This window comes from Oratosquilla oratoria, chromosome 24 (genome assembly GCF_046742065.1).
Source record: "Oratosquilla oratoria isolate Oo_2021 chromosome 24, ASM4674206v1, whole genome shotgun sequence".
Taxonomy (NCBI): domain Eukaryota; kingdom Metazoa; phylum Arthropoda; class Malacostraca; order Stomatopoda; family Squillidae; genus Oratosquilla; species Oratosquilla oratoria.
In genome coordinates, this window is record NC_134800.1 from 57,299,877 (window position 1) to 57,310,263 (window position 10,387).

A 10,387-nucleotide genomic window follows, 5' to 3' on the forward strand; every position below is an offset into this window, starting at 1 on the left:
TTTATTTTCTTGATGATTTTTGCTCTCAGGTCCTTGACATGTGGGCTGAATGTCATGATTATCAAATGTTAGAACCCAGAAATTTTGGGTTCCTTTCCAATGGAAGGGTTTGGCCATTTAATTTGGACAATCAAAGATATCACAAGGATGAAAATAGACACTGGTGAGAGGCCCAGCAAAAAAGCCGGCATCTCTCAGATTTTGTACTCAGAATGTAACAAGTCCTACATACATATACCAAAGGTTTTTTTCCCCTTACAAGGGAAGTAGCAAAAAGGGCAAATCCATCCCCACATATTCCACTACCATCCACCCACCTCCCTCTTTATTTTGGATCCTCCTGGATGACGGGTCATCCCTGCATCTTGCCCACTGCCCACATTGGGGAAAGAGTATGAGACCTGAAAACCCAGATCCAAGAACAACAGTACCAAGTCCACCATAATATCACCACTGATGATTGTGTTACACATAAGAACAATAGCAACTACCAGATAGGGAAAGAGTATGTGACCTGAAAACCCAGATCCAAGAACAACAGTACCAAGTCCACCATATCACCACTGATGCTTGTGTTACACACAAAAACAGTAGCAACTACCAGATGGACTGGTAAGAGGCAGAACTACTGGTAAATGAGCCAAAAATAATACAAAGAAAATATCTGGAAGAAGCCATCATCCAAGGATTAGACACAATTGAACAATGTTGAGGCATATTAAACAAATCACCCCACCTGACTGTTGAATTCAAATTGCAAACAAAATCTTGGAAAATTACCCGTAGTTGCCCTCTACACTTTTTTCCTTTCATGATTTTGTCCATTAACAGTGAACAAATGTCCCTTCACCTTATTTCATCCACTTTTGCATTTGTTCATCGGTGGTAAACAAAGTTGCTCCTGCACAGAGACACCTGCTCTCTATCCTCCTTGATCTTCTCTAGGCTCCACTGACCTTCCCCCATTCCCCCTAGGTCTTCCTATTTCTCAGGAATTTATGTACCACAACTATGTACTCAATAAAGTTCTAACAAACAAAATATCATAATACTAAAGGCCCCATCCTCACATACTCTTCCTTTTGATAGCCATTTAATTTTACTATGGGCATGGTTCCCAATGACCAATAAAATAGATACCTTACAAATTATACAAAATAAAGCATTAAGAGTAATAACAAGATCCACAAAAACCACCCCAATACAACTTCTACATAGAGAAACCAAAATTCTCCCCATAGAATACCATATAAAATTATATGTACACAATTCTATGCTTTAGCCCTGAACTTCACTCACCCTTCTCATTACATCACACAGCCCCCAGGTAACTGACAATAGCTACTGGATGGGCCCTCAAGTTACTCAGTTCTGTTGTTGTCTCAGTTCATGCAGAGCAACGAGTTTCAGGGCCTTCTGTGTGGTAGCTGCATCTAGGGCAGTTTGAACCTGTGGCCAAGCCTATTGCTGGACAAGTTAATCTGTGATAACAGTTATTTACTTGAACAGATATTCACTGTGGATGAAACTAGGCACCTACATCCACAACAAAACAAAAACAATGCTTGATAAGCCTTTAATTTAAAGACTGGTCCGACTTTTTTTTTTCCTTTGCTGACTGGCAGGAATGTTGCTGGTCTCAAGCTAAAACATTTTATGATTTACCATTTACAAAACTGATGAGCTGGTCTATTACCATTCAAACTCCAAATCATGATGACTCAGGAACTATTTGAAAACAGATTTTTAAACACTGCTTAGATAAAGGCAGCATTTCTCACCCTTGTCCATCCCTTTCAGCAATTAAGTCCCTTTTTCTCTTTGATCCTTTAATGATGGGAGGGCAAATGCTTCTATTCTCTCTTCATACAACTTCTCTGCAAGGCTGAGAATCATTCTGGTTGTTGGTTTTTATATTATATTAATTTTTATTACACCTATTCTTTGTAAGAGACTGTACCACTGCAACATATTCCAATCTGAGACTTATAAGGTTCAGATTTTTTTTTTTTTATCATTTCTTCACCCACGTAGTGACAGACCCTCTTTAAGACTTTAACCCCTTCCATACGGTGCCGCACACGTAGGCGTCATGGACTTAGATCTCGGTGGCAGCAGCCAATGCCAGCCGTACGACGTGTCGTAATAATACTCGCATCATAAAATATAGTCACCGCTTATATCGATCGTTCTCTCTTCACCCGTGAATTTTGATAACCATAGAAAATGCGATTACAAAAGAATTAGAAAGAATGTCATTATGGAGGGGCGACTACAATAAATATAATCAAGACGCCGATATGGCAGCCTCGCGAATACACTCGCTCCCCATGACGCCTACGTGTGCGGCACCGTATGGAAGGGGTTAAGAATTCCATACGTTATTCCCTAAATTTAACTGATATGTTTGTCAGGCAACAGATTATCCCATATCAACTCTTTCAGAACTTTCTGCTCTTGTAACTCTCTCACTTCCTAGTGAACAATTCAATGATGGTGTTTCCAAACCAGTGCTCACTTCCAATACATAAAGTTTTCTGGCGATGAAATTCATTTTCCACTCTTGGCTCCAATCACCACAAGTACCTCTCATTGGTCCCACCAAGAATAGCTAATGCTTACTGCATCAAACTTCACCAGTCTATACAAAGTCAGTAAGACATGTAAATAGGGAAGGAAGATATCCCAATACATATATAGACCCAAACATTGTAAGCAATCATACATTCTGATTATGTATTCAAATGATGTAGTGATCAGCATTCTTGTTAGTGTATGTTCATACTGAAATTTTCTGATAACAACACTTCCTCATTTTCACTGAATCTTCAATTTTTGGAAAATTTCATTTAAGAAACTTTCTCCATTAATGAAGACTTTTTTTTTATAATTGTTCCGAGATGGATAAATTTGTGGTACAGTTTCCTACAGGGCAACAGATAAGCAAAGAACAGAATTACAGCTGAATTTAGTTTCCGAAAAAGTTTTGGTCTGACTAACCCTGTGGTTGACGACATTACCCCAGTGTTCAATTGCAGCTCGTAACTCCCCTTCTAGTGATTCTGGTATACTAAATGAATAGAGTTCTACCTCAGTGTCATCTAACGAACACTTTGCACTAAGTTTGAACACCTTCAGGGGAATGCCAGATAATGTATTTCCTCCAGATTCCCCTAACCACCAATACACGTTTGGATATCCCAAAAGACACCCAAATATCGTACTTAGGTTAACATCATCTGGTAGTTTGACCTGAACTGCCTGTTTAGGAATACTTTTTCTGGTTAAACTTTCAGCTACTCCACCATCACTAGGATCATCACTTTCTGGGCTTGAGTCACCAATCTGAGCAAGGATTGAACCGAGGTGTGTACAGAACTCACGGTGGGCTTCATCACTACCAACCTTTGGTTCTGATCCTGTAATGTCTACCAACCAACCAGAGGGGGAAATCATCAAATTACCTAAGGACTGCATTAAAGACTGTAAGTTAACAATGAACACATCTAAATCTATCTCCACTACCATGAGGGGTGAAGATATGAGAGAGCATGAATAAGCTCGTTGTAACAATGTAAGAAGAGCCGAAGTTTCTGGCGTACACACATCCCATAACAAAGAGGCTTTTATACCCTGATCAACTGCAACAAGCAAGGGTGCGACTTCATCGCAATACTGACTACCTTTGCCATCAAAACATTCACGAAAAATAACTCTCCACGTATCCATTTTAATACAATAAGGCTTTCAGTGCAAAATATATACAATACAAATCCCAGTCCTTTTATCACCAGTGCTCAGCATCTACATACAAGTGTAAACAGATGCACATACACATAAATACATATATATTCAAGTGGTAAATCCTAATCAGGCAACAGAAGTAAAATTTCTTGAGTACACCGATGACTGTTTACCTGAAGAGTAAATTAGCCAGAAGGTAGTATATATCAGGTGAATCACCGTATATTTTAAGGGCAACTTCAAACAGAGAAAAGGTTTCTTGATAGCGCTGATTTTCTTGCAACACTAAGCTCCAATCTTCTGCCAAACAAAATGAAAATATTGTTAATGTCTTCCCTACATGCAACTTCACTTTACATGATCTGCATTATGCACACATATTTCAATACAAGAGAACCATACCTAACACCTTGATGTAGGTCGTGTACTCAGTGTCCTGCAGATCGGAGTCTAAAGACAATGCAAGAGAAAGCTGAGAAAAACAGCGACCCGTTTCCCCTCTTCTTAAATTTTCCTTTGCACTAAGAAGATGTTTCTTAGCTATAGCACAGTTCTTTCCTTTGCTTCCTGACTTTAACATCCTAGGCTGGTAAGTGGACACTTTAGATGATCATTGCTCTTCATAAAATCTATAAATAAAAGGAAAAAATAAAGTAAAGTGTCATTTCATAAAGAGAAAGAATTTTTTTTCATTGTTACTAAAACACACTACATGCAGTACATTTTAAAAAGCTATCCCCTCATAAAAAGAGGTATGAAGGGGGAAAGCTTGAGTTCAAAGCATATTTCTTTACCCCATGTGAGAGAAATATATTAAGAAGGTCCCTATTCCACTTCATTTAGTCACCTTTTACAACAGTGCATGGTATTGGTATTCTTGTCCCCCACTACAAGGTGCTACAGAAAAGGTAGGTGGCTACAGCTGTTGACAGTTCACCAGTGTTTTATGTAGGTGTCATCAGGCGTGAACGGGTACACAAGGATGCTGGTGTCAGCGTCTTGATTATACATACAGGTAGTCGTTGACTTACGACTGAGTTCGGTTCCGACAGACAGGTCGTAAGTCGATCTGGACGCAAGTCGGATTTTATATATATACAGTATATATTACCCTTTATATATTATTTTTGCTACTGTATATATGTTTTGTATATTATATTTAACATACTGAAATAATCTTAGCATCTTTGAACTATGTTGTATAGTATTTTTAACCTTTTTATAATTTTATCTGATTTTCTTTGGGAAACGTAGCTTAGGCCTAAGCATACTGAATAAAAACCTATCATCTTTGACCTATGATATTAGATACTGTATTTTTCAACATTTTTATTATTTTACCACCAGACTTTCTTTAGGAAACGTATGCATACTGAATAAAATTGTATTATCTTTGAGCTACATTCTTTAATATTCATTAACTTTTTATAATTTTCGTTAGGAAACGCAGCCTAGGCCTACGCATACTGAATAAAGTCCTGTCATCTTTGACCTACAAATACTTTTTTGTTTGTTAAATTAAAATCATTGCAAGGCACAATTAGGAAAATTTCTATTTCAAAACACATTCTTTTCGTTTACGTACTATACCGAAAATATCGACAACAGAGCATAAACAAAGTTTACTGTTACATTTTATTAATCGCAAAACATAAAAATACAAAATGCTGTACCGAACATATTGTTATCGACAACAGACTAAGCATAAAAAAGTTTTACTGTTACATTTTATTAATTGCAAAACATATAAAAATACAAAATGTAAGGTAAAATTTTATTTCAAAACACATTCTTTTCGTTTACATACTGTACCAAACATTGTTATCGACAACAAACTAGCCTAGGCATAAAAAAAAGTTTTACTGTTACATTTTATCAATTGCAAAATATATAAAAATACAAAATGCAATGCAAAATTAGGAAACATTTTACTTCAAACAAAATGAAAGAATATTTAGCTGGCTGAAATGCTGACGCTGCCGGCAGCCTGCCAAAATTGTCGTACTTGCGTCTCGTGGCGTGCAAAGTAATTGTACTGCACTGCCAGGCATAACATTGCAATTCTATTACTCTATTAAATGTTAAATATTATTGCACTATCTCGTGGTCGTAAAGTCGATCAGTCGTAAATCGCATAGGTTGTAAGTTGACGACTACCTGTATATATTTTTGCAGTTGTACATGAGTTACCCCCGGATTATGTGAACTGGTTTCATCACGTTTTCTGTGTTTATTATTACTCTGAGTAAAAGAGAAAGAGTAATACAGCAGTGACTTCATATTCTTTAATGCAAGTAGTGTGATGAATTGTACACTTGGTAGCTGAGGCTGCATCCAAGAATCTCAGCTGTACTGAAGTACATACATACATATACCAAGGCTTTTTCCCCCTTACAAGGGAAGTAGCCAAAAAGGAAAAGGCATAAAATCATTCCCACCCATGCCATCCCTGAATACACTCCACACCCCTCCACCCTCCCTCTTATCTTAGCACCTCCTGAATGACGGGTCATCCCTGCACCTTGTCCACTGCCCTGGGTCAGAAGCAGTGTCGAAGACACAGCACATCCACAGCAAGGCCGCTTCCTTAAATCAGTGACCCCCCCTCTCCGTCCCCCCATGCATAAAAGGAGAAGACGGGGAGAAATCCCTTCGGGCTGCGTGGTTATTGAAATTCTGTACTGCCACCAAGATATACTTTAGGTACATATTACTGGTCTGCAGTACAAATTAGACATAAACTAAGCAATCAATCAATCCGCTGCACTAGGTCTCTCTGGCAGGAGACCCACGGCTCCTAGGTAACCATCAACAGCTACCAGGCATGCCAATGTGTCACTCGGTGCAGAAATATAGCATTGTCTAAATATTGTTAGTGTTGGGTAGTGTAAGACAAGGTGTTTAGTATCTTCTGTGTGATGGTTGCATCAAGGCACTGATTCTGTGGTCATGGCTACTCTGCACTGGCAGAGTTTTAAAGCCTCATTTACATGGGGCAGGTTGAGAGGTAAGTCAAGTGCAAGTTATTTACCATGTGTAAACATCTGTTTGACAAAGAAAATTGGGCAGGCTACCCAACATTTTGTCAAGCAAATATTTACACATGACAAGTAACTTGCACACTTGACTTGTTTCTAAACTTGCTGTGTAAATGAGGCTTAAGCCTCATTTACACAGGACAAGTTGAAAGACAAGTCAAGTGTGCAAGTTACTTGAGCTGGAGAAGAAAGTGAGCAAATATATGTTCACACAGGATGATTTTGTCCTGGTTCATGCCAATTACATTCTGTCTGGAGGCACCTCTGGGTGCTTATTGCTTAAAAATAGTTTGAATATCGGTGGTGTGCGGACATGTGTGTGTGGCTCCTGTGTTTTGGGGGTTTTATCGTGTGGGGGGAGTGCTAGAGGAGGGGATAGGTTACTAAGTGATTTGTGAATGAATAATCTATGCATTCCTCACATTTGTGATGACTAGCTGAACTGATGATAGCTACAAAAGGAAAAATTTGAAATGAAAAATCGAAATGCCCAAGTCTCAGCTATAGACCAAGAACAGTCTTGATTTTATGTACTAGCCTAGTGAGGGGTACCAGACTCCATGAGTACTACCATCCAAATCTGCATTCACTCATAACTGTTCAGGCCTTCCCTTTTTGTCCTTCAGAGGTTTAGCATAGTATACCAATGTTTGATGCTCAAAACTGGTTTCCACCTTTGTTTTGCCTGTCATAGTATGGTATATGTTTCAGGTATGGTCTGAGAACAGCTATGATCTGATCATAATTAATACAAGTCTGGTGAATCAGGGTACCAGGCAACAAGGAAATTAGACCTCTCCTTCTAGCTCCTTGTTGTTTTACCCATACCAGTACTGGTCCCCTGTATCCTACTTCTGGTGCTGCAAATTATAATGTACTACTTCCTGGTGCTCAAGCTAATGTGCAATTGCCCACTCTGTCCTGAGGTATAGGTAATTTTTGTAATTAATTAATATGTGATCCAAGCTGCCATGAAGCATTCACTATATGTTGATATTGTTAATGGCCTGCAACCTTCTATCCCATAATACTTGATATTTACTCATACACAGGGATGAACCCCTTTTTATTGTCGTACACTTGCTGCTACAGCAGTAGAATAATGTAGTATATTACTAGTGGTGCTACACTGATCTGGTACTCACTCGTACTGTTTTGGTACCTTTTAGTACTATTCTATTGTTCCTGATGCATAATGCAATGTTCTTTTATTATGTTGGTGCTCAAATCTTGGTCTCAATCCTATGTGTTATGAACATTTTTGTAGTATTAGCAAATCTATAATAATGTTTATATGTAATATATGTACTGATTGGTATTACTCATAACTGTTTCTGGTCCCCTTAGCCCTATGTATGTTGTCTGTGTAACTTCGTGAAGAATAACAATCTAATAGACTAATGAGGACCACAATGGTAGCTAGGTCAACATGAAAATGGAATTCCTGATATTTGAGCTTAAGTAGTTCTCATGGGATGCAAAAAGTCGCTATGAGTATAATGCAATTTGAATTATCCATCTAGCTGTCCTAGTTCTCGAGATATTGCATTTTGAATGGAATTAAATCGGGCCTATTTTCTCCCCGGAAATCGGACCGAAACGTGCGGTCTGACTGATCGCCGATCGAACGTAAACAATGACGGTTTTTACTGACAGGCACAATTTTATATAAAAATTTAGCATATGGTTGCATTATTTGACCTATTTTCTTTAAGATGTGTGATTTCCATGTAACTTGATCATAGAATTACATTTTTATCCTCTGCAAAATTACCCACCACAGCTACGAATACCGTCAAATTACATGAAAATCACAACTTTTTAAGTACTTTTTTTGAATAATTCAACTATATGCAAGCTATTATACTAGTAACACAATAGTAACAAACTTAATAGTGCAGTTTGATCCATACCACCAGTGATCATAGCGGGCAGGACGAATCGATATTACGGAGGATAAAAACGTAATTTCTCTTTGATCAAATTACATGAAAATCACACATTTTAAAGAAAATAGTTCAAATAATTCAACTATAAGTCTATTACACTAATAACATAATAGTAAGAAACTTAATAGAGTGAAGTTTGATCCATACCACCAGTGATAGATAAGATGTCGGGATGGATGTTGATGTTGTTATCCGATAATGCGACCCGATAGAAAAAAAACTACTTAAAACCACCGATTTCTCAGCTCTACCGTAACATGCTGTCTTTATTTTGGTATTAGAATAATTCGCGATACTAGTAGTTTTTCTTTATTATGGTCAGTTACCACAACCCTAAATTTGTTAGCTCATTTTTTACGTTGAAACATATACCAATTTTCGATTTACTGCTGAATGCAGGCCGCCATGTTTATCTTATGTTTTTATGTACCGACATGTAACTGATGATGTGAATGTTTGAAATTTACTACGATCGTAGTAAATACACTCACACAACATTTTTATTAATTAAATTTCCCGCGGTATGTAAATCTGGCCGTTTGAATGGCGTGCGCATAAAATGACGCGCTATTGTGCTCGTCATCGACGGTGGCGCCTCTGGTGGTGTTTGACCTACCTAACAATGGAAATAAGCTTACATGCTTTTTCCTGTTATCCTTGGCAATTATAATTTTGAGATACTATGTGTTCTTTTCATTATCTGTATTTCATGTATTTGATTTATTGCCAAATAAAATTACTATTACTTTTATTATACATAATTATTAATACAGGCTGTCACCTCTACCATACATGATACAGGTTCTGTTAACTTAATCAGCTTAGAAATACTTCTAAACCCTCAAGGGTTGGTAAATAGTAACATTAGAGAAAAGTGCAACAATATCCTTTTCTACAAAAACTAAAAAAGCGATATAATTATTGGGTACGCGAAAGAGCATCACGGCTTGGCCAATTTCCAATGGTGCATGCATATTACTTTCCAAGGTGCAACTTCTTATACATTTGGCTAATAGGATAGCGACTACAACTGAATGATATCGTAAAGCAATACTAACAAGTCTGTCGATTGTTGTTGTCAGTTAGTTATGAAGTAAAGACTGTACTATAATTATTTACGAGTAACAGCAATTTAATGGGAGCAATTCATTGTAAATTCATTAATGTTCTTACAAAAGCTTCTGTGAACTATTAAATATGCAAGTGACCATAATCATAAACCAACGTTAGTTTCCTATTTTCCGATTTAGCATAAATAATAATTACTCTTGTACATGAAATAAGACAATATTCTCATCACACAACAAACTTACGCCAAAAACACTTAAAATTTAACACATGTATGCTGCATTTCTGAACGCAACGTTACACACAACTATATAACATCTAAATATAAACAACACATCCCAGATACAATCTTTATATACTAACAAATAATGAATTACCATTCTCGACTTGTCAGATTTCCCTCTCCGTCTTAACGTCAACTATAATCTTTCAACTAGCCGTTTATAGACAATATGATCTGCACACATGAAAATGTTCATTTGATGATCTAACTAGTAATATAAGAAATAAATCCAATTCATAAAAGATGCCTCAAAACACGTAAACAAAGAAAAGGATAATTTATTTTAGTATTTTTTATGAAATATT

At 37.2% G+C, this 10,387-nt stretch overlaps 1 protein-coding gene across 1 annotated transcript in view; it reads right to left on the reverse strand.

Moving 5' to 3' along the window:
• The window catches only part of LOC143038659 (protein arginine N-methyltransferase 9-like), a 50,677-nt gene extending 40,372 nt beyond the window's left edge, over positions 1–10,305 (reverse strand). Inside the window, exons 1-3 of the mRNA XM_076208164.1 lie at positions 10,177–10,305; positions 4,147–4,373; positions 3,918–4,044 (exon numbers count right to left, since the gene is read on the reverse strand). Of these exons, the coding sequence (XP_076064279.1) occupies positions 3,918–4,044; positions 4,147–4,324 (305 nt within the window). The 5' untranslated portion in view covers positions 4,325–4,373; positions 10,177–10,305. The remainder of the gene's footprint in view (positions 1–3,917; positions 4,045–4,146; positions 4,374–10,176) is intronic.
• Positions 10,306–10,387: the final 82 nt, after the last annotated feature.